Source organism: Protopterus annectens, chromosome 2.part0 (assembly GCF_019279795.1).
Source record: "Protopterus annectens isolate FY-2018-M chromosome 2.part0, PAN1.0, whole genome shotgun sequence".
NCBI lineage: Eukaryota > Metazoa > Chordata > Ceratodontiformes > Protopteridae > Protopterus > Protopterus annectens.
Window position 1 is genome coordinate 255,281,922 of NC_056728.1, and position 25,624 is coordinate 255,307,545.

The 25,624-nt window shown below is 39.9% G+C and overlaps 1 protein-coding gene across 2 annotated transcripts in view; it reads right to left on the minus strand.

Moving 5' to 3' along the window:
• MLPH (melanophilin) overlaps positions 1-25,624 on the minus strand; it is an 872,816-nt gene that overhangs the window by 423,611 nt on the left and 423,581 nt on the right. For both annotated transcript variants that reach the window (XM_044060732.1, XM_044060731.1), the window contains exon 5: positions 14,078-14,116. In XM_044060732.1, the coding sequence (XP_043916667.1) occupies positions 14,078-14,116 (39 nt within the window). The remainder of the gene's footprint in view (positions 1-14,077; positions 14,117-25,624) is intronic.

The following is a 25,624-nucleotide window of genomic DNA, read 5'->3' on the forward strand; positions in this document are numbered from 1 at the left end:
TACATTTGTTGACCGGGCTAGTCTAACTGGATATATGTCCATTTTCAGTAGAGGCATGGGGAGAAAAGCTCCAAGCATGAACAGTAAAACAAGTTAACAATATATAACAATAATATAACAAAGACATGTAAAAAAAAATAGTACAGTGGTAGCATTGGTTAAAAGCAAAAATATAGTGATGTAATTATAGAATATAGACATTATGCTAAAAATTAAATTAAGTAGAACAAGACAGGTGTATTAAACATAAAGTGGGTATGAGCACAACAGAGTAAAGACTTTATGATTTATCCTCTTACTATGAAAAAAAGAAACAAGATTAGGAGGCCTAGGTTAGAGGCCTAAGTTAGAAGGGTAGGGAAAGGGTATGAGTAGGAGGGGAAATAGATTTCAGTCTGGTTTAGCACAGGGGCAAAGCCACTGAGTTTTAAGATGTTCTTTAATATGTTTTTTTGAACAGAGAAGTAAAAGCTAGGTTAGATAGTTCAGGAGGGAGCTGATTCCAGTTTTTACCTGTAGTGTTTGAGAAAAGTGAGTCACCAGCTTTGTTGTTAGATTTAATCGAGGAGACCAGGAGTTTATTAGCAGAACGTAGTGTAGCTAGATTTTTATAAGGTGAAATCAGATTAGTGAGGATAGGGGTATTATTGGGGTGGTATAGGATCTTTTGAGTGATAAGTAACTGATGACAGAGTATGTGGTTCTGCAATTCTAGCCATCTTAGTTGTTTGAGGTTAAGACAGTGGTGAGTTTTAAAGGGAGTACATGTAATGAATCTAGCTATGTTATTATAACAGGTAGAAAGTTTGGAGATGTTGTTTTTTGATAGGTTAGTATATATAGCAGAGGCGTAGAAAAGGATAGAAATGAGGTGGGTCTGGGCAATAGTTTTCCTGGCTGTGGGGGTAAGGAAGGGTTTGATTCTATAGAGAGTACCAAGTTTTTTGTTAACAGATTTTATGGTGGCGTTAATATGGTCATCATAGTTAAGACGATTGTCAATTGTAACACCTAGTAGGCGGGTGGTAGTATCTGGGGTTATGTTAGTAGCATTGTTAGAGGTTATAGAGAAGAATGGTGTGGATGATTTTTGAGCTGGAGTAAAAAGCAGTAGTTTTTTTTTTTTGGGATTAAGGAGGAGGCAATGTTTCGTAAACCAGTTTTCAACATTTTGGAACACAGTTTGGGTGAGGGACTGAAGGGAGGCTATGTTCTTAGCAGTACAGATTAAGGTTGAGTCATCTGCATATTGAATGCAGGTGGCTTGAGGTATGGTCATGTGGAGGTCATTAATTAATAAGGAAAAAAAAAGGGACCTAAGATAGAGCCTTGAGGGACTTCAATATTTACTGGGAGTAATGAAGACAGATTGTTATCCCAAAGTACTGCTTGCTGTCTGTTTTGAAGATAGTACCTAAACCATTGTAATGCTTGTGGATCAAGAGAATGGTACTTTAGTTTGTCTAGAAGTAAGTTATGGTTAACCATATCAAAGGCTTTTGACAGGTCAATAAATAGTGCAGAGGAAAAGGAGTTATTGTTACGATTTTTATTTATAGAGTCAGTGAAGGATAAAAGGGCAGTCGTTGTGCTATGGAATGGTCTGAAGCCATGTTGGCAGTTGACTAGTAGGTTATTTTGTAGTAGGTGGTTAAGTAGTTGTTTGTGGATACATTTTTCCATTATCTTAGCTAATGGGGAGAGTAAGGCAATGGGGAGAAAGTTCGAAAGCTCAATAGAAGATGCACCTTTATGTAGATGGATGATGTGAGATACTTTCCATATGGTAGGAATTTTGCCTTCAGAGATAGTTCTGTTAATAACTATAGATATGGGGTAGTGTATAGCTTTTGCGGCAATTTGTAGGTATTTGGATGGGAGTCGGTCCACAGATGGGGTGCAAGGTTTCAGTTTTCTAAGCAGTTTATAAATAAGAGATGTAGGAATAGGTTGTATACGAAAGGTAGGAGACAACGTCGTGGAGGTATTTGCTGGGGAAGCAGTAGATGGAGGTAAAGAATTGGCTAGGGTTTGAATGGCTTCAGTAAAGTATTTATTAAAGGCATCAGGGATCTGGTTGAAATTATTATGGTTGAAACCTAATGGGGCAGGAGTAGTTGAGTGTCCTGGCTGAAGAAGTTTGTTTATCCCTGACCAAAACTTTTGTGGTGTTTGTTGACTGGTTTGTTGGAGGTGAAGGTAGAAGTCTTTTTTGTCTCTAAGAGTATCCTTCTTGGTGGCATTTCTTAACTGTTTAAAGAGGAGGTGATCAGATGAACATTTGGTAGCTCTCCATTTAGCCCATATTTTGTTTCTGAGGAGCATCTTCTGCTTAGTTTGTTTTGTTAGCCATGGAGCAGATTTGGATCTTATTCTAGTAGAGTGATAAGGTGCATGGTAGTCTAGGATTTGAATAAAGTTAGTGTTGAAGTAGGTCACAGCCTCATCAATTTCAAGATGAGTCAGTGGTGACCAGTCACATGCTTGCAATTAGTTCAGGAAACTATCAGGATTAAAGAATTTCTTTGAGCGTGAAGTTTTGAGTTTATGAGTAGTTGGGATATGAAATTTTTGTCTAATAATGTAAGTAAGCATATGGTCATTAATATTGTCGGGAAGGGTTCCTGGAGTATAATTGCTAGGGTGGTTATTAATAAGGATCCAGTCAAGAGTAGATTCTTTCCTGTTAGGTTTGTGGATTCTAGTAGGAGTGGTTATTACTTGAGAGAATCCGTAGAGATTGATGTGGTTAGTAGGTTTCTGAGAACTACAGGTTAACCAGTCAATGTTGAAGTCACCCAGTACAATGGTTTCCTGGGGTAGTTAGGTAGAGAGGAAATTAAGTAAGTTTTCAAGAGTATTAGTATTGTTACCAGGGGGAAGATACAAGCAAATTAAGTTGATAGATTTGGTATTGCTGATTTGGAGTTTGGTAGACAGTATTTCAGATTTGGTGTCTAGTGATAGAAGCTCATTAAGGAGAGATACTTGGAGATTAGATTTATAGATAATGGCTATACCCCCGCCTTTTTTGGTTTTGCGGTCACATCTAAAGATGTTATAGCCTGGAGGGGTAATTTCCTGGTCTTGAGTAGAAGGTTTTAGCCAGGTTTCTGTAAGACATAGAATATAAAATGAGTGCAAGTCCATGAGTGCATGCATGTGGGGAATTTTATTGTTAATACTTCTAATATTAAGGTGTGCAATCAGGAGGGAGTTAGGTGCTTTAGCTAATGTAGAAGGTTTAGGTAAAGTTACATTATCAAGGTTATTCCTATTGTTAGTATTGGGGCCAGGGTTTGGATGAATATCCCCATCTAGGAGAAGGTAACACTGGGGATAGTGTAGGAATTTAAAGGTCTTGAGGGAATTATTAAAATTCTTTTTGATGGTGAAGTAAGTCACATGGGTTGATCTGTGATATTTTGGTAGTATATAGTTAGAGGTACAGGTTATGTTACTGTGGTTGAGGGTGTAGATAAAAGAAGAGGGTAAAGTTTGTTGGAAATGATGGTTTTGTTCAGGTAGAGTAAGATTTTCAAAGAAGGTCAACAAATAAGGTATAGTCAGAGAGGCTATTGTGGTAGTTAAGAGTAGGATGTATGTGAAAATGGTTTTGTGTGTTGGGGACATGGTAGTGAGTAGATATCAGATGAGAGTAGCTTGTGTGTGTAAGTGAGGTAGAAAAACAGATGAGGATGTTTCAAGAGATTAAGCAGGGTATAGAAAAAGAAAAGTGAAGGAAATTACTGGAGGTTGAATAGGAAGTAGATATGGGAAGTAGTTTAGGATAGGTAATGGAGTGGTTAAAGGGAGAAGTAATTTGAACTAAGTGGGAAAGAAAGAGATAGGGAAGTGGCCTGGTGATGAGGAGGTATGTGATAGGTAGAGAAAAAAAGGGGGAGTGTTCAGTGAGGTATAAGTCTAGGACCACCGGGGGTGGGTGGAATTTGGGGGTAGGGTAGGGGAGTGGAGTGAGCCCGCAGGACGAACAGAGCGGGGCAAACCCAAGGAAGGTGAAAGGATTGAGGAAAAAAAAAACAATCAGTAAGGTAGTAGGTAAGAACAGGAGGCAGTAAGTAAAAAGGCAGAAGTTGTGAGTTTGAGGAAGGGAGAGTTAAAAGAGAGGGAAAACTGGGAGAGTAAGGGTTAGCCTAGGAGTAGTGAAGGTGGAGAAGGAGGGCTAGGTAAAGGGTTTATAAGGACTATGGGAGGAGATGTGTACAAGGTTTAAAAGGATTATAAAAGAAGATAGTAAAGGAGAAGAGTGAACAAGCATAAAAGGTTTAAAGTAAGAGATAGGAAGAGAAATGAGAGTGAGATTAGAGGTGGGTAAAGACTGCCATCTAGTGGCCAAAGTCTGTAATAACCCTGTGAAGAGATTGCAGCAGTTGGATAAAAATGGAAAAGAAAAGTAATGGAGAAGGGAGGGTTATTACAATAAAGGTAGGGGGCTGCAGTATCGTAGAGATGGACAGTGGAGTACAACAGTAGTAAAACAGGAGGGGGGTAGGGCTGCTGGCAGATCTGGCAGTTTATCTAGTACACCTAGGAGGTGTAGTGGATTAGAATATACATAAAGTAGGTAAAAGAAAATCAAAATTACTTTGTGACATACAATATTAGTTACTGTGGCTTTTAGTCCAAGGGCGTTTAGATTACCCTGGTGAGGAAATACCCAGGCAGGTTTAGGTAGTCCAAATAGGGCACAGCTGGGAGTGGAAAAAGTGAGTATAAAAGGTTTGAACAGCTGGAGAGAAATAAAAATGGAGTGAGGAGAATGTTAAAATTAACACTAGGTAAAGCAATAGAGACGTTTCATTAGCAGTACAGATATCACAGTACTAATTAACTAGGCAAATATAAATCATCATCACCAGGAATAGACAACACCTATCCTGACAATAGGTCAAAAATGTTTGTTCAAATAATAAACATCAGCAACAGGATTATAAAAAAAAACAATAATGTCTAGGTCAAAAGCACAGAGCAGTCATCTAATTGCAAAATAACTCAACTAAGACACAGCGACTATACTTAGCTATTGAATAAAACAATGTAAAGTGTAAATATTAGCTAGAACCATATAATTTTAACTAACAGTGACTCCAATACAATTAGAGCATTGTAGACATAATTAAAGGAACATCTTTCAGCAGAATAAACAACTCATTTAAGTAGATTTAGGTGAACAGTGATGAAAAACAGTTTTGCTCTAATACAGCATAGTGTAATTAATGAAGCTAGAATTATTAGTCACACTGCTACTATTCCAGGTCCCAGGGTAGCAGTAAGGCTTCAGCTGAGGGTAGCGGTTAGTATTTTACCTCCTAATTAGTTTATAGAGCCGGAACCTGAACCAGGTTCCGATACTGTGAGCTACACAGACATCCCAGCTGCGACTAGCTAACTGTAGTCACATGGTATCTGGGAAATCTAACTCTAAAGCATCCGGGTAAATTAGATATATTTTAGTACAGTGCGTGCGATATCACATATATAATTTATAATTATATAAAGACATTAAAAGCTATTATGGATGTCCCTCTGAGAAATCTATGCTTATAAATAAGGATAAACAGCTTCACTACAGAGGTAGCAAACACGCTACCATTGCTGTAAGCTCAGGGGGTCACAAAAGGAATCTGGCAGCGATACTAAGGGGCAAATGCATTTAATGACTAACGGCTACACCAGCACGAGTAGCGCCGATACAGCAGTACACACAATATCAAAGTTATAATTTAGTATGACAGTGCAGTCAATTCTGAATTGTTCTCTTTTATCTCTACAGGTGTGATAGGACAGATACCTTTAGTTAGATCAATATTCTCCAATCTAGTGTGCTATACAATTTAAAAAGGTAAGGTAGTGCGGAGAAGCTAGAGTAGCAATCTGCCGACTATGGGCATGCACTCAAAATGCTAGTCGTTAGGACGTTTGAGGCACTAAGGCATTACCTGAAGGCAACTATTGACTAGATCCGATCTGAAAAGCTGGTTGAGTGAGTCAGTAGTAAACAGAGGAATAACTACTGTGTCTCAACCCAATTCAAACAAGTAGAAGCATTTTACTGGTTTCCTGGTATAGCAATGCAGCGGTTATGGAGCCACGATAAAGGCGGCAGTTAGGTGAGATACACAGAGTATAAGTTACAATATTACATCTTGTCTAAATGAGCACATTTCTCTAAGCCTATCTTCGGTCTTCTAGCCTTTAAGATAGGTCTTAGTGGGACTACAAGATTAAGACCTGATGATCGGTCTGTTCGTAAATTAATGATCCACTTTGTTTCTGCTTTTTTCAGTTTTGTTAACAATGTCTCCTTTCTTTTGTGTATCATAATTAACTTCTAGTGCTTTAAACAGAAAGGAGTATGTGGCATTATTTTTCACATGTTGCTAATGCATTGTGTTTATCTAAGTCCCATATATCTCGTAGATGTCTTTGAATCCTCTATTTGAACATCTGGTTGGTTTTGCCGACATAGAAAGCAGAACAGAGTTTACAGGTAGCTAAGTATACAACATGTGAAGTATACAACATGTGAAATGGTACAAGAGGCTGTGCCAGGGATATGATGAACATATCCTGTGATGGGATGTGCAAACTCTGTACCATGGTCAATGTAGGGGCAAGCTATGCATTTGCCACAGGGCATAGTCCCTTTATTGACTTATTTCTTTGGTCTTGAATAACCATCTTTCCCACATAATAACCTCTTCAAATTTTTTTTGTTTTTATAGGTAAAATGTGGGTTATCTCCTACAATTGCACGTAAATTAGGGTCTTGTGTCAGAATGGGGTCAATATCTCTTGATTATATTGATAATATCTTGGTTGTCTTTTATATAAGTAAGCATTAATCTGATCTCATTTTCCATAACTGACTTATTTTCTTTGTTGCTGGTTCAGCAATTCTTATAATAAGGAATGCCTTTACCTCTCCTTAAATCCCTTTTACCTTCTTTGGATACATATAAATATTTCCTTGAGTATCCTCTTTGTTGTAAATATTGGCATAACTTGTTACTTTCTATTTTCAAAATCCTCATCCTGTGTGCATAATCTAGAAATATGAGTGATTTTGTTATGCATGATGTTTTTAGTGATGTGTCATGGATGCATGGTGTTTTTACAGAGAATGATTTCTCTATGTATCTTTACTGAACATGTTTGTTTCTATTATACCATTTTTTGTTAGGGTAATGCTGACATCAAGAAACTCAATATGAGTCTGGGACCATTGCCCTGTGAAAACCAAAAAATTGGTACCACAGTTCATGTATTCTTGTAATGCCTTCAATCCGTCTTCATTACCCTGCCATACTAAAAACAGGTCGTCTACAAAGCGTCCATAATATAAGATGTTCTTTCTCCATGGATTCTCTTCCACAAGAATATACTGAGTCTCCCATTCATTTAGGACCAAATTGGAGTAACTGTTCGCACAGGGGGTGCCCATGGCTACCCCCCATTTCTGCCAGTATAAATTTTCTCCATAAGCAAACATATTTATTCCAAGGATCAGGCCAAGTAGCACACATAGTTGATATGCCTTATGGTCTGATATTTCACATCTTACTACTGTTCTAATAGCTTCTATCCCATAGTCATTGGGAATAGAAGTGAATAAGTTGTTTACGTCCATGATTACCAGCCATAAATTACACCTATTCGCTATTGTGCTCATGGTCTTTTGAAATTTGTGTAGAAAATCATCTGTAGCACACAGGATTATACTATATCTATTCAAGAGGGTTTTCAGTTCTGATTCTACATACAAAGACAGCGTCTCTGTTATCCATCCTTGACCTGCTACAATTGGTCATAAAGGTGGATTAAATAAACGTTTATGTATTTTGGATAGTCCTCCAATGGTTGGGATGGTGGGGTGAGGTGTATGGAAGAAATCTATCTGTGCTTGACTGATAGTATTATCAAGTAACATTTCCTGTAAGTCACGATACACTTTCTGAATTAACAGATCTAATTTCCTGGTAGTTATTCTTTCATGTCTTTCATCTTGAAGCATGTTTAACATTTTTCCTCAGTACCAACTAGCTTCTAGAATCACAATAGCCCCTCCCTTGTCAGCAGGTTTCAGAACAATACTAGTATCTATTTGTAGTACGAATAATGCTTCTTTTTCTTCTTTGTTTATATTACGATAAAGTTTATGTAAATGTCCGCCTTGTCTAATTTGTTCCACTTCATCTGTACACATGCATATAAACAGATCTACTGCTGGATGGTTAGTGAGAACAAAGCTGCTAAGTTTTTTCAAAGTGTTTGACTCATTCTTCTGATTCCCAAAAATGTTTTTAAGGATATGTTACGACCAAAACATTTTAAGTCTATAACAAATTCACTTAAATCAGATGAGATAGATGGGATAAAAGATGGACCTTACAAACTTCTTCCTTTTTCTGTCCTGACTCATGTTTCCTCTGCCAGTTCTGTTTGAGAAAAAACAGTAATTTCTGAGTAACTGTGGCATAAGAGCTACTTGGTTTAGGTTTAGCTCCTGTCTCATTTAATTCATAACCTCCATTCATAATTAACACGGTAGAGTCCATATTTTCAATTCTTTTTTCACCTGTTTGTATATATTCAATAGAAGTCCCCAGATTCGCCGGTTCTGTTTTAACTGAAGAACTTATACTAGATGTTGCTTCATTCGAAGCATATGAAGTGTGTGAAGTATTTGTTTTGTTCACGATCGGTGGTTTATTATTCACCATGTTTCTGTTTTCCCTCAGCCATTCAAGGATCTTGTTTAGGGTGGCCCAGAAATTTTGTGGGTTATTTGGTGAAATTGGGGTGAGTTGTGGAAAGATTGTCTTTATTGACTATTTTTTTTGGTGAGGTTATGTAGCTCTTTATAGTTTTGGTTTTAGCCAATGCTTTCCAAGCACTATCTCTTTTGTGCATAAGAGCAAAGGTTTCTTTGGAGAGGCAGAGGGCATAATTGGTTTTAGTTCTGATTTCACTGGTAGGGACTAGGGAGTTGAAAGTATCTAGGAAAATGTTATTAAATGTAAGAACAGCATCACTGATAGGGAGTTTCTGGAGGAAGGACCAGTGTGTGCTAGCTAGAGTGGAGTTAAATAAGTTGGCATTAAAGTTAGTGAGTTTATGACATTCTCGGTAGGAGTGAGATTTGGGTGATTGGGGAGAGTATCTTTGGATGTAGGTGGGAAGATGATCACTTAGGTTGTCAGGTAGGGTACAAGGGCTGTGGTAGAGGTGTGGGGTGTTTGTGAGGATCCAATCTAGGATAGGATTAGTAGGTAAGGTTTTGTGCATGAGTGTGGGGGATGTGATAAGTTGGAGGAACCCATGAAAGTTAATTCAGAGTTGCAGGGAGTCTGATGCTAATTTTGACCAGTCAATATTGACATCCCCGAGTATGACTGTTTCATATTGTATGTTGTGGGACAGCCAGGACAGATAAGCTCAAGAGTGGGAATATTATTTCCTGCAGGAATATATATGGAGACAATGGTGAAGTTTTTATGGGAATTTAGGTGACAGTTGAGAATAAGTAGTGCAGCTGGGTTGAAGTTGGGAACAGGGATGGTTATAGGTGAGAGGTTAAGATTGTTAGAGTAGAGAATGGCAATGCCGCTGCCTTTGTTTGTGATTCTGTAATTATGGTAGATATAATTTATAACCAGGTGATACTATTTCATTTTTAGTGATGTGGGGTTTTAGCCAGTCTCTGATAAGATTAAAATATAGGGGGAGGTATGGGCAATCCAGGCATGAAGATCTGTGCTTTTGTTAACAAAGCTTTGAATGTTTAGGGAGCAGATAACCAGGTGTTTGGGATAAGAGTTGGCAGGGCAATTAGGGTAGGGGGTATGGTGGGTGACAGGATGGGGAATTGGGTGGGTGACAGGATGGGGAGTTAAGGTTATAGTGTATTGTTGGGACAAGGGGTAGGTGAGCTGGGGTTGAGGTGAATGTCTCCAGATAGCAGCAAGGTGCTAGTGGATGTGTTGTGAGAAGTTTGCAGAGTATAGAGAGTTGTAGAACTTTAGTTTATGCTTGATGGTGAGAGAGGGGAACTGGTGAATGATATGTTTATGGAAGGAGTGTTGGAGATGTTGTAGAGAGATGGTGATACTGCAAATGAAGGGAAGGTAGGATTTGAGTTATGTTTGCTAGTGACAATAGGATGAATAAATGAGTGAGAGGTTAGTGTGATATGAGCTTGAGAATGTGAGAAGGGTTGGAAGTGGGATGGTTATGTAGAGGTACTACATTGTGAAGCTTGAAGGGTCAGGAGTTAGGAAAGGGTACTAGGGAGAATGCTGGGAAGTAGAGTTATGTATGTGTAGAGTGGGTATGTGTTGGTGGGAGTGTCAGAAAGGAGGAAGTGGATTGTTTTTGGGTTTGTAGGATGGGAGTGGTTCTATGTTTGTGGGAGTGGTTGTAGGATGGAAGCGGATTCTGACTGGAATGTAGAAGGGGAAGGGGAGTGTCTGTGTGTTATAAATTTAAGGAAGGTTGGGGTGGGTGAGAATGGGGGTAGGGTAGGGGAGTAAAGTGAGCCCAAGCGTAGCTACACAGTGAACATCGACAGAAACAATCTAAGAAGCAGGTAAGAAACAGTAAAGATAAAGGTAGGAATGTAAAGGAAAAACAAGCTTAGCTAGTACACGGGAGTAAACTAAGGAGGAGAGTGGTTTAAGCTGGGAGATGAATGCAGAGATGGACAAGGAGGCAAGCAGCAGGGGAGCTGTAGGTAGTGTATGAAGGTAGTGAGCAAGAAGGAATAGGGTGGGGGTGACAGAAATAGGTAAAAGTAAAAAGAGTAGTACTGTGATGTGCAAGCAGATTACAAGCTATGGGAGCAGTAATAGGCTGGGCTGAGCAGTGGTAAGTTGAAGGCAGCAGGAACATACCTTTACACAAAGGTACAAGCACCATAGGTAGGACTGTAGTTCAGGAAGGTTCCAACCAAGCAGTGGATAGGTGAGGCAGTATACTTGTTCGGTATATATTTCTCTGAGGTACAGGCCAACATGGAAGGACTGTGGCTGACCAAGTTTGCAGATGACTGCAAACTGGGCGCCATAATCGACTCTCCAGCCGACACAAGCATCCTTCAAAAGGGCCTCATAGAAACAGACAAATGGTGTCAGAGCCATGGCCTCAAGCTAAATGCCAAAAAAGTGTACAGTCATCCCCTTTGGCAAAAACAAAGTGCCCACAAATTACCACATGGGTGGTAATCCATTAAGTACAGAAGAAGTAATTAGAGACCTGGGGACCCAAGTTGATAGCAATCTCTCATTTGACAACCACGTGGCCAAAGTGGTTAGAAAAACATTTTATATAGCCCACCTAATCATGAAGGGATTCACATCTAGATCAGGGGAGGTAATCGTGCCTCTTTACTCATCCCTCATCAGGCCCATAATTGAATGCAATCTCCTTTTGGGATGTACCTTACCAGACACCTGCAGCAACTGGAAAGACCTCAAAAGTACCTCACCAAGAGGATCAAAGGACTCAAACAGATGCCATATGCTGCCCGGTTAAAGAAACTCCAGCTCTACTCAGTGGCATACCGCCTGTTCAGAGGCGATCTGTGCCTGACGTATAAAGCCATGTCCAACCCGGAATTAATGGACATGCTGCACCTCAGAAAATCCAAATCCCATCGAGCTACGCACTCGAGAGACTTGAACCTCAGCACTGAAATAAATAGGACATGCTGGAGGGACAGATTCATAACCCAGAGGCTCCCTTCCCTCTGGAATAAAATCCCAGTCCAGGTTAGGCAGAGTCCCTCATTGACTCTCTTCAAGAGGAATCTTGATGAGTGGATGGGAGATCATAGGTTTACCTCGGATATCACTTCTGTGTCACTGTTAGACAGAGGCACAGTATACTAACCTCGAAAAAGGGCATAGCAAAATAAATTTAAAATGGGTGGCGAAACCCAAACACATTCTGGCTAGGCTTATAAATGCCCTAGGGCAGATAACTTAGTATGAACCTATGAATCTATGAACCTATTAACTTTTACACAAAGGTACAAGCACCATAGGTAAGACTGAAGTTCAGGAAGGTTCCAACCAAGCAGTGGGTAGGTGAGGCAGTAGAGTTGGCAGTGTGCACTATTAACTTTTACACAAAGGTCCAAGCACCATAGATAAGACTGAAGTTCAGGAAGGTTCCAACCAACCAGTGGGTAGGTGAGGAAGTAAACTTGGTAGTGTGCACTATTAACCTTAAGTTTGCTGCAATTTCAGCAATGTAAGCACAGGCAGTACCCAGATTAGTAAAAGTGGAAGAAAAAAAACATTCGCAGTTGCACCCGTTACAGGAAAGTAAATGGACAGCAAAGCAGGGAGATATGCACAATATTTTGTTACAGAGAAGAGTTATCCAAACAATGAGGCAAAGTTTCTATGGTAACATACATATAAATATACCTGCACAGCACAAATGCATCCAAATCAGGTAATGTGTGTGTGTGTGTGTGTGTGTGTGTGTGTGTGTGTGTGTGTGTGTGTGTGTGTGTGTGTGTGTGTGTGTGTGTGTGTGTGTGTGTGTGTGTGCAAGATACCTGTCACCAGCAGAGAACCCCAGGGCTCTGTGATGGGCCCTCCCTGTTTGGCATCTACTTCTCAGAAGTCAAGGCTACTGTCAAAGGCCTGTGGCTCATTGAGTTTGCAGATGACTGTAAACTGAGAGCTATCATAGAAACTAACATCCTACAAGAGGGTCTAACACAAACACATAACTTGTGTGAATGTCACTGATTAAAACTCAATTCAAACAAAAGCATTACAGTGCCCTTTGGGAAATCATCCACCCAAGCAAATTACTCCATTGATAACACATCCCTAAGAGCTAACCAATAGTTAGGGATATGGAAAGAAAAGTAGACAGTAATCTAGCGTTCAACCAACATGTAGCCAAGATAGTAAAAAAATTATTGTATGTCACCCAACTCATAAGCAAGGGTATGGCATCCTGGTCAAAGGAAGTAATAGTACCATTCTACTCAGCCCTTATCAGACCCATCATTGAGTACAATGCAAGTACTTAACCAGGCCCTTGCAACAGTTGGAATGATCTCAAAGTTTCCTCACCAGGAGAATCCAGGGTATGAATACCCTGTCTTACACAGATTGCCTTAAGGTCCTATCTCTGTATGCAGTCTCCTACAAGTTACTGAGAGATGAGCTATGCTTAGTATTTAGGCAATCCTCAGATCTGGCTCTAATGGATCTCTTGGACTCCTGCAAGACGAACAGCACCAGAAATACTAGATCCAAGGACCTGAACTTTGCCTGCAACATAAATATAGTCTGCTGGAGGGGCCAACATGTCTCTCAGATGTAAATGTAATGCACTGAATAAGGCTGGATAGCCGAAACCAGTATGCTAAATTATTAATAAAGAAGTCTGATATTTGTATGGTGCATTTTTCACTGAAGATTGAGTGTTGGTAGTTTGCGCATTTTGTTTTATGTGGAATTATACAGCTGAGCACCTTGTTGTACTTGCGTGGATTTTGGGTTTGACTTAAATTGCAAACTGACCCCTGACCTGGCCCCCATGTCTCTGATGGACAGAGGTTGACAGTAAGTAAATTAATCCCCCACTAACATACCCCCCCACCCCCACATAACCCTTGGCTACCTGTTTACTAACATGCCACACAATATAGGTGTCAAAGGAACTCTGAGACAAAACTGGGTTGGGTTGCGCTGTTAGGCTTGTAAAGACCCTGGTGGTTGTTAGCCTAATATAAACCTATGAGCCTATGCAAACTGATGTGCAAAGTTCAGATGATTAGAATTTTAACTTTTTTTGTAATAAAGAATAAAAGTCAGCATCAATGGCTTATGGAAGCTTAAGCAGCCTTTGATTTACTTCCAGGAGCTTATCAATGCTTAAAATGATACATAAATGCACAAACATACAGACAGAGGCAGAGGAGTGAGTGTATGCTCCTGCATGTGTGTACACACACACACACACACACACACACACACACACACACATACACACACACACACACACACACACACACAAAATGTATACTTACCACTGATGTTGGGCACACTGAATACTCTGTTCCTGAGACCTAAATGCAAACAAAACAGATACAAGAAAATTTTATTAAGTAAATTTTAATTAAGTAGTATTAAAACAATGTACAAAATGTATATAATGCTAATGAAAAAGGCAATTCCATTTATCAGTTCACCTCATTTGATGCAGGCATCTCATATGGGTTTAAGCTATGGTATGGATTATATTTTGTCATGCAACGAAGCAAACAAAATTAGAGAGAGAGAGAGAGAGAGGAAAGGTGTACTAGGCAAGACCACTAACAGTAATAAAACATTTTATATGGAGAAAGGTAATGAGAAAGTACAGCTGCAAAAGTCCTACTTACCTGTAACAGTAGATGTTCAACTTCCTCATCATTTCATTACTATTTTTGGTTATCTGACACTGGAACCCAGTACTGACCAGTTTTCAAAAGCTCAGACTGCCATCTTTCTCTCTAACTCTGATAGATTATTCACTAAACGTATCCTGAGAGGGAAGCCTACAGCTGTCTCATGAAGTGAGTGTCCATCCTTTTTCACTTCCACAAAGGAGGAAAAATAAATACCTGAAGCCAGAATCATCTGGCAACAGTAACTTTTCAACCAGTCACAATACCATGTAAAAACCAAATCCAACAACAACTGAATCAAAGGGATTGAAACCCACCTCAGCTATGCACAGTTTGCGGGATGGTGGGTGGGTGCTGTCACTGAGGCAGTCAGGAATTCAAACATCTACTGTTACATTTAAGTAGGACTTAAGCAATTTTGCTATGTTCATCATTTCCACTATCTCAGTGGAATTTTGGGTAGATTTTCAAAGCTTACCCTACCTGGAAAGTGGAAGGATAAAGATCCAGGAGCCCCTTGAGAAAGGTCATAGCAAAGCTTGCTCTGAACCTTGAAAAGGAATTCAGTTTGTAGTACTTTGTAAAAGTATGAACAGAGGGCCAGGTTGCTGCCTCTAGAATGATTTTAGAGTCCTCCCCTTTCCAATATGCTATCAAAGAGGAGATGTAAACTTGCCTGGAAGAACCACAGTGGGATTAACAGAAAACAATAACAGAGGGCAACCATCATGCAATAGTTTGTTTAGGAAGAGAGGATGACTTTTCTTAGCCCTTGTATAACAGACAAACAGCTGTTCAGCATTTCTAAACAGCATTGTTCTCTCAGGGAAGTACCTGAACTGCCTGTGCACATCTAAGGTGTTGCTCATCCATCTTTAACATAGATGACAAGCAGGTGGGGTAGTTCATTTAGATGCTTTAATACATAGAAACACATCAGGATGGATAGCAGCATCATAAAATATAAACAAACTAATTAACAGACAGACCTTACATGCTTACATCTCAACAGCTTACTACAAAATGGTAGTCAGGCTCGCATATACTCAGTATTTATACACTTGTGCAAGCCCTTGGATAGCTTCTTAAAGATATATATACAGACATTGATCTATATCCTCCCTCTTAAAAAGATTGCCCTTTGTAAAAACAATATTAGAGCTAGACATGCATTACTATATACATTAGAAACAAAACACAATGTTCTTGTCCAAGTTGCCATGTATCTGCTACATGGTTTAGAGATATGACCAAATCTTGTAACATAACAATCTGGACTAAATTTAGCAACAGAGGCAGTCTTTGGTGACCAACTCATATCAGGAACATCTGGATTCATCACAGGAATGGGAATATTCAATGGAACTTCCTCTAGAATTGGAACACTGGACAACTCACTCTGACATAAACAGTCTTTCTCACAGGCTACGTGCTGTGACATAGACTTGGACACTGGTCTCAAAATGTTTCCGATTCCACCTAAAGTCTGTTCCTTGTGATTGCACAATGTATGATCTTGGCTATTCTTCATGACACCAATCTAATCCTAACCTCTGGACATTTGCATCCTTATCACGTCTTCTCATAATGGATTGAGTGGTTTGCTGGTTTTATCGTATTAGGACTTCTAGGTTAAATGCTTTTTCAACAGATTGGCTTTCACTCACCTGTTGTTCTTGACACATGGAACCAGCAATTGACTACTGATTGTTAATGTGGTTATTATTTGTCTCGACAGAAGTCTCTGAGCAGGTGAACCAAGATGTTTATCACAAGGAACATTTCTGAGATTCAAGATATTCAGGAAAACATCACTATCATTTCATTTTGACTTCTCTAGTCACCGTTTGGCATTTTGAATGGCATGTTCTGCCAAACCATTTGAATGTGAGTACTCAGGGCTACTCGTGACATGTGGAAAGTCCCATTCTTCAGCAAATCCTTTGAACTGTTGGCTTGTAAACTGCATGCCATTGTCAGAAATAACTTTGTGTGGACTGCCATGCACTGCAAAATGATGCTTCATCTTAGTAATGACAGTACTGGATGCTAGATTAGGAAGAAGTTCAATCTCAAACCAATTGGAGTAAGAGTCTACCAACATTAAATAATGTTGACCATTCCCACTCGAAGATGTTGGTGGCTACTGTCGACCAAGGTAGTTCTGGAGTCTGGTTTAGTTGAAGTGGTCCCTTCTGTTGATATGGCTTTGTACTATTACACATGGAACAAGATGAAAGTGGTCTCTCAATGTCTCGTGACACAAAAGGGCAAAATACTAGTCCTCTCACCCTTCTTTTGGTAGAGTCGGTACCTGGGTGACCACAATGCAAGATATCAATGTACTCTTGTTGCAAGGACTTTGGAATAATTACTTTCAGAACTTTCATAATGATACCTTTATCAGACAAAATCTCATCTCTGTATGGAAAATAAGGTTGCAATTCCTGAGGTAACTAGGTTGCTCTGACGGACATCCTGGATTGATAAACTGGTTAAGCTTTTGTAAAACTGGCTGCATGACTGTGTGATATCTCAACTCATCAAGATGTGTGGAAGAACAATTTCTCACTTCCATGACTTCAGAATCAAGGTTCTCATTCTCGTGCTGTTCAGTGGTGTTTCTGGATGATCTGGACAATGTATCAGCAAGATAAAGAAGTTTGCCTTTCTTGTAGACACAAATGAAATTATACGTTTGCAGTATCAGCATCATACGTTGCAGTCTGGCTGGAGCTGAATGCATAGGTTTTCTCAAGATAGTGACTACAAGTTAGTGCTCTGTTTTGATCTGGATAGGTCTTATCTGGGCATACTGCATCTCAGTTTGGGTAAGAGTTCTCGATGCATAGGCAACAGGTTGATCCTCTTGTAAAATGTCTACACCAAGACCAAATTTCGAAGCACCACAGGAAAGTGTAACTGGCTTGTGAACATAATAGTACCTGAGAGTTGGTGGACTAACAGTTATCCGTTTCAGGGCTTCAAATGCTCTTTGGTGTTGCTCTAACCAAGACCAGGATACATCTTTACATATCAGCTCTCTAAGTGATGCTGATAGTTGGCTCAAGTCTGGAATGAACTTGCCTAGATAGTTAACCATGCCAAGAAAATGTTGCAGGGCTTGAACACTGTCTGGAGCTGGCATCTTGAGAATGGCTGTTTGCTTTGTAGGGTCTGGTTGCAAACAAACTGGTAAATAAATGACCAACATAAGTAACTTCTTGTAGCCTGAATTTGCATTTCTGTGGATTGAGCTTAAGATTCACTTGATGTGCTCTTTCCAGAACTTTTCTGAGGTTTCTGTCATGTTCTGCTTCATCATGACCTACTAGTATAACATGTACTCTGAAAGCACAAGGATACCCAGAAAAAATTTGCTCCATTGCACGTTGAAAGACTTCATTTGCAGAATTTATCCCAAATGGCATTCTTAAAAACCTGCCAAATGGAGTATTGAACCTAGTGAACAATGATGATTTCTTGTCAAGCTGAATTTGCCAAAATGAACTATTTGCATTTAACACAGAAAAAATAGTGGCATTTGGCATCAAGGTTGCAACTTCTTTGACTATGCACATTGGATGATGAGGTCTTTTTAGCGCTTTGTTCAAATCTTGTGGATCAATGCATATTCTGATGTCATCTGTGCTTTTCTTATGAACTACCACCACGAAAGATACCCATTCAATGGGTTCATCTTCTGGACAAAAATCACACCTTGTCATTATCTATCTCAGCCTTGACTCTGTACTGCATGGCTATTGGAACTTTATGAGCCGGCCTGATAACTCGACTGACCTCTGGGTCTAACTTCATGGAGTACACAACTGGAAGCTTCCCTAGTTTGTCTTCGAAAAGATCAGCATACGTATAAAAAATGTACTGGGTGAAATTAGAGTAGTGGTCTTTCAAGCTAACATGGTGGACTTCCTTATTAAATGAAAGCAGTCCCATTTTCAAACTGTCTCTGAGCCCTAATAATGACTGGACGTGTCTCTTGACCACATAAAATAACAAATTGTAGCTTTTTCCAGGAGAGTAATATGAAAGCACTACTGAGCCTTTGTTTTGAATTTGTTCACCTCCATAAGCAGGAAGCTTTGCACACCTTGCCAGATTAAGCCTTTCACCGTGACACACTGTGGCAAATGTTTCTGCTGACATAACATTGCATTTAGAATCTGTGTCAACTTTGAGTTCCATGGGTTTGCCATTTATCTGAACAGTACAAAATACTTTATATTTTGCCCTTAAATCTACTGCATTGACTGTTTCATCAAGCACTGACACACCATCCACATAAAGAGTAGGGTTGCAGCTCTCTAATTGATCAACTTAATTCTTAAAATGTTCTCTTTTAATAAAAGAATGTGGGCCTTTTGATTTACAAAACATTTTGAAATGATTCCATTTATTGCATTTGTGACATTGCTAACCAAAAGCTAAACATTTTTCCCTTTTAGATTCATGACTTCTACCACAATTACGACAGTTGGGAGTTGGCAATGAAACTAGGTGGGGGTCCATGCTTTGAGTTTGCTGACTCACTCTTATGCTTCACTGAGACTGTGTGAACTCTGGAATTTGCTGGACAGCTCTGGGGTTTACCAGTGAGTGCTGCAGGGGCTAATGTTGCTGCCACATGCTTGGGCCTGATTCTTTTAACTACATGCTGCATCTCAACAGCCTTATTCAAAGTTAAATCAGTGTCACGAAGCAAAATTTTTCTCACAGAATCATCTTTAATACCACACACGTCTGTCCTTTATACTATCAAACACAAGTGCACTGAGTTTTCAAAATCTATGCCCACAAATTATGCACAAACACACTGAAAAATATGTCCCTTGTAATCGTGTACAAATAAACTGTTCTGTGAGCTTGTAATAACATTCAAATGCACAATAAACTCTTTGAAATACTGTAATTTGTGAAATATGCTCTGTAATGGCTGTACTTTGTGAAATAACTTAACTGTAACATTGCACAAACATGCAAACACTTTATACACTTCTGATAACTTGGATATCTTTGATAAATACAAAAACTATGGATTCGCTAGGCATGTATTGAAAAAAGTGCTGTCATTTCCCCTTATTTTATTCATTTTATGCAATTCGGACTTTATTTCAAACATTTTCTGTAGTAATTTGAATATCTATCAATATTGGACATATCGGTTTATGTGAATATCATTTAGAATGCTCTGTGTGCCTTGTTTCATATTTTGAGAATAAAAATAGTGCTGAGCAAGTTTTAATATCTGAAATTAGTTTTGACCTGTTTTGTGAAGTATGCACATTTTAGTTATGATTCACTCCTTTATATTCCTCCAGTTCCAACTAAGTGCATCTCGTACTCAAACTGAAGAATTTGGATTCCAGTCTGGCTTTAAGTAATTTTAGACATGCCTCTTCTGACACTATGTTGCTTGTCCTTCTCTAACTTAAATGACAAGCAGGTGGGGTAGTTAGTTTAGATACTTTCATAGGTTCATAGGTAGCTACTAGACTATCGGCCCTAGGGCCTATACAATCCCAGCAAAAAAGGTATCCTGGCTTTTGCCACCCAAGAAAATTTTTTTTCTGTGCCCCTGTCGAGCAGACCACAGAAGTGATCCATGGGGTGAATTTCCTATTTCCCATCCAATCATCAAGATTTTTCTTGAAGAGTGCTAATGAGGAGCTCTGTTTGATATAGATAGGTAGTTTATTCCAGAGTATGGGAAGTCTCTGGGACAGGAATCTATCCCTCCGGCATGTTCTGTTTATTGTGGTGACAAGGTTTAGGTCCCTAGAGCATGTAGCTCAGAGGGATTGGGACTTCTTTAAGTGGAGCATGTCCAACAGCACTGGGTTTGACATAGCTTTGTATTGCATGATCCATGCACTTGTGTAAGTGCTTATAAAGTGCAATTGTGTAGGATTCAGTAGTTGTAACTGTATTGTCCATCTGCATGGGTGTCATGAAGTTCAACACTTCTGTCTTAAGAAGCATGAAGTTGGCTTTGGAGAAATTTTTTACTGTGGTTTTCTTAATGGGGGGTGGGGGCAGGATGTGGATATCTAGGGTAATTAGCTTATGGTTGGATCGGACCAATGAGGTATTGACTTCAGGTGTGGAACACTGGCCACTCATGTTGGTAATGGCTAGATCTAGGATATTGTTGCCCCTGGTGGGGGTGTGGATAAGTTGATCCAAGGCATTGGAGTTTATGAATTCCAGAAAGCGTTGAGCAAAGGAGTTGGTATATGAGTAGTTTTCCCAGTTAATGGTGGGGTAGTTGAAATCGCCCATTATTAGGGTGTGTGGTTGAACCCTAATATTTTCCAGTACATCAAGAAAAGAGGAGTGGGAATCCTGGGGCATGGTGGGGGATCTGTAGCAAGCTACAATTTGGATTGAAGTTTTGCCCAGAGTTAGTTGCATTTGGATAACCTTGGCTGCATTATGCTGAACAACTAGCCTGGAGGTGAGGATATCCTTAATGAATATGGACACACCTCCTCCTTTGGCATTCCGGTCCAGGTTACATGGCCGAAAAGTATGGTATGAGTTATAGCCTGGTAGTGCAGGGGTGCTCTCTGGAGCCTTGAACCAGGTCTCAGTCACTGCGCAGATGTCAATGTTCTCCATTTTAAGGAGTGCCTCCTGTGAGTGCACTTTGAGATTTAGACTTCTAGCATTGAGTAGCATCACCCTCAGTTTTTGCTTGCCTGTTCCTGTTACGGTGGTGAATTTGTCATTTGAACCTTGCCTAAAAAAGGCACTATAGGGGCGGCAAGAACTTTAGCCAGTATCCGGAATCCCAGGGGTGACAGGTGTAGTCCATCTCTGGCAAAGCATCATGGTCTGTTGACCATGCCATCCCAGGCAGACAGATACTGGATCCCTTTAGAATGACACCAGAAGCTTAGCCAATTGTTGAAGTCAATCATTTGTCCTTGTACTGCGGTATCATTCTGGGTGATGGCAGAATGCTACTCAGGGCTAGGGTCATACCTGCCTGGGCTACAAGATCAGAGAATTCTTCCATGTCTCTTTTCGTGTAGTCCAGGGAGGTATGTCTCAGGTCGTTCACACCAACATGGCCAATGACAGAGTCATATTTGTACTTGTTGTGGAGTGACCTGAATGCGTGGGTTATGTGGCAGATCCTGGCACCCGACAGGCAGCTGACAGTAACCTTTACCTTGTTTAGCCTGGTGAGTGGGACATCAGTGTGCCTGACTATAGAGTCACCTATGACTAGTGTGTTAGGTACGTTGTTTTGCCTTACTGGCTGTGGTTGAGTGGCACACTGAGTCTGTGGGCTATGTGTCATTTGGGTTGTGTTGGGGGTGGAGGTTGCTTGCATTTCTGCTTTGGAGGTCTCTGTTGCTTGAGCAGATTATTATTGAGAGCCTCTGTGAATGTTTTTGTGTTTCTATGTGTGGATTTTGGTGGTGTAGATTTAGTGAGACTATGTGATGAGTGTGGTGTGGTGCAAGTGTTTACCTTCTCCTCTTGACTGTCAAGTTCAGTCTTGGTTGGAGAGAGCCTTACCTCCAGTTTGGCTAGATAAGTGCATCTCTCACAGGTTGTAGTGTTGGGTGGTAGGAGGAGAGGGTTGTCTGTGTACATGAGACAATTTCTACATTGCCCCAAGATGCCCAGATTCATCAGATAGACAGGAGAGAACACTGGGAGCTGACCCTTGGACATGCCTGAATAAAAAACTACTTTCCTCTAGATAAGTGAGGAAGGTGAGTACAAGAGCTGTTTTTCCTCTAAGCAAGTGAGGAAAGTCAGTGCCAAAACAGTTTTCCTCTAGGTAATGGGGAAGGTTGAGTACTGTAGTAATTAGTAGGTTATTTAGAGCTTACAACAAGTTCTGAACAAGTGCTGATCACGAATAAGAAAAATCAAATGCTAAAACTAAGAATCTGTATTTGGACTAAACTAGTTACAGGAAAGGGGGGAAACAAGTGCAAATGCAGGCTTTTAAATCAGAAAGTTGAGAGAGATGGAAACACTGCCTAAACGGCCAATGACTACAATTTCTGGGCCAGAACCACTCCTTATGTGGTAGATAGGTCACTTTGAATGTATATATACTAGCACTGATAAAGCTAGAAGGCTTCCCTCCAACACAGCTTTAATGCATAGAAACATATCAGGATGGATAACAGCATCATAAAATGTAAACAAACTGATTAACAGACAGACCTTAATATATACATGTTTACATCTCAACAGCTTACTACAAAATGGTAGTTAGGCTCGACACGTGCTCAGTATTTATATACTTGTGCAAGCCCTTGGATAGCTTTTTAAAGGTACATACACACACACACATTGATCTACACAAGGTATGTAGAATCTTTATCTGGACAGAACAGTGGAAGATTGATAGCTGATTCAAGATAAATTCAGAATGATGGATTAGTGTGTAGCACAACCCTGTCCTAGTGAAAAATCAGATGGGATTGGTTGACCATGAGAGCTTGCAGCCGTCAGAAAAATGAGTAAAACAGTCTTTCAAGTAGTGAACCATTAAATTAGCCCGAGAGGCAGTTTCAAATGGAGGTAAGGTCAACTTTTCAGAAAAACAATGTTAAGATCCCAGGGAGGTGGAATTTGCTTTTGAGGGGGTCTCACATGCAACATTCCTTTCATAAACTGACTACAAAAAGAGGGGGATCCATGGGTAGAAAAGCTGAGATGGCTGCAAGACATACTTTGATAGCAGGATATAACAAGCCATCTCAAAGTAGGTCACAAAGTATTTCAAAACTACAGGGGGTTGAAACCTTTTCAGGACTTCTGTTATTGGCTAGGCACACCTGGAAAACCTCTTCCACTTGTAGATGCAAGATTTTCTAGCTGCAAGTTTTCTTGCCTTTTTAAATACCTGATGCACATCATCATGGAACAAGTGCCTAAATGTATCAAGCTAGAATCATCCAGGCTTTCACTGAAACTGTTATTGATCTAAGCTCATGTGTAGCATTTGACCTTGGAGCTGTGTGAGCAGATCCAGTCTGTGAGGAAGTTTATGGTAATTGCCCTTAGTCAATTCCATTAAAAGGAAGAACCAGCTTTGCCTGGGCCAAAAGGGGTTACTACAATGAACTTTGGTAATTCTTTATGAATCTTTAGAAGTACCGTGAGAATCATTGGAAAGGGTGGAAATGCATACAGGAAAATTCTGACTATGGGAATGACAGAGTGTCTGTCTTCCACTCATCTTTGCAAGGACGCCTTGAACAGAATTTTTTCATTTGTCAGTTTTCAAAGGAAGCAAACAAATTTACTTGAGGTGTTCCCCATGGGTCCCTATCAGTTCAGCGAAAAATACGTTAATTGAATGGCATTTTCAGTGCAATTACACTGAACATGTTGTTCACTGAACTGTTCATACTGAGATCATGGTACAGTGAGGATGGGGAAATTTGCCCTTTCCCCACTGTAGTGCAATCTGTAAGTTGGTATATATAATTAGCGGGGGTGTGGGGGACAGCCCCCCATGAGGGTAATTCAATGAACAAAATTTCTGATGAAATGCTGTTTGTTGAAGTGAAGGTTCACTGAAGTGATATAGACCCATTCCCCACACCTGGATTAAGTCCTGGAAGATCTCTACATGGAGCTTATATATGTGAGGGTCTGTCCAGGATCTGATTACTCTGTCTGCCACTGTGTTTTACTCTGATCAAATGTTCAAGGCCTGAAGAGTCAGAGAATGTTGTACAGCCAACTCCCAGGCTATCATTGCCAACTGGCAAAGAGGGTATCACCTTGTACCTTCTTGTTGTTTAGGCATCACATCACGGTAGTATTGTCTGAGACCACTAGAAAAGGATCCAGAGTCCATAGATGGTGCAGAATGTTAAGGCATGAATCACTGCCAAAATCTCTTTTACATTTTTGTGCCTTGGCGTATTCCAGGGATCCCACAAGCCCTGCAATTGAACTCCTGTAGACATGCAAAACCTGAAGAGTCCATCTGGATAGATTGGACTGGGATCTGAAGAGAAAAAGGGAGTCCTACATTCAGAAACAGTTGATCCCTTTACCACTTCACTTCCTGCTTCACAAATCCTAGTACTAGTACTTGGAAATCCAGGGGATAAAGGTGCTGGGTCCAATAATTTTTCAAGTACCACTGAATTTTTCTTGTGTGTAATATGGCTGGTGGTATCATGAAGGTTACTGATACCATGAGGCAGAGAATTTTTGAGGAGCTCTCTTGCAGAGGCCACATCTAGAAGAGAGAAATCCAAAAAAATTCACCAACAAGTCAGATCTTAATTTTTGTAAGAAGGCCATCCTTTTTACTGTGCATCTCCAACACCCCAGTAAAATAATTCATTGAGAGGGTGTGAGGAAGGACTTTTGAAAGTTCACTTTGAAGCCCAGGTGTGAAAGGAAAGCTACAACCCTGTCTAAGGACTCCAAGCACCTGGATGCAGAATCTGCACAAATCAACAAGTCATCTAAGTAAGGAAAATGTGGATACCTAGGGGGCTTCAATAGGCAGCCACTGGAGCCAGACACTACGTAAACACTGGTGCAGTAGATAGCCCAAAGGGTAATGCAGAAAACTGATAATGTAAGCCAGACACAGCAAATTCCAAAAAAAATTTCCTGAAACTGGGAGAAATGAAATATGATAAGCATCTATGTGATCTAGAGTCATTATAAAAGAATGAGAGCCTTTTGAATTTCGGAAATTTTACAAAGTTGTTTAGAAAGAACAAATCTAGGATAGATCTCCAGGAGTGATAAATTTTGATACAAAAACGATTCTGGAGTAAAATTATTTGCCTTTAAGTATCGCAGGCTGTAGTTCTATGACCCCTGCTTCCACCCTGTGATGCAGCAGTGAAGGAAATAGAGAAAGACAAAACACAGGTGCCAGATGAACAGCTCGGTCTTCACCTCAGAGCCAATAGTATGTATAAAAAGTCAAACTGCCACAGTAAAAGGCAAATTCTTTATTGCAAGGACAAAGTGAGCACATTCACGACCTTCCAAGTCGCTTCATCAGACTTAATAAAACATCCCATACCTTCCTTGATATATATACTTTGAAAGTGACCAATCAGTTAAGACAAACAATTACAAAAATTACAAAAACAATGTTTGTTCTTCCCCTTGAAGGAAGATAGTTTGTGGAGAACGTGAGTACACAAAACATCC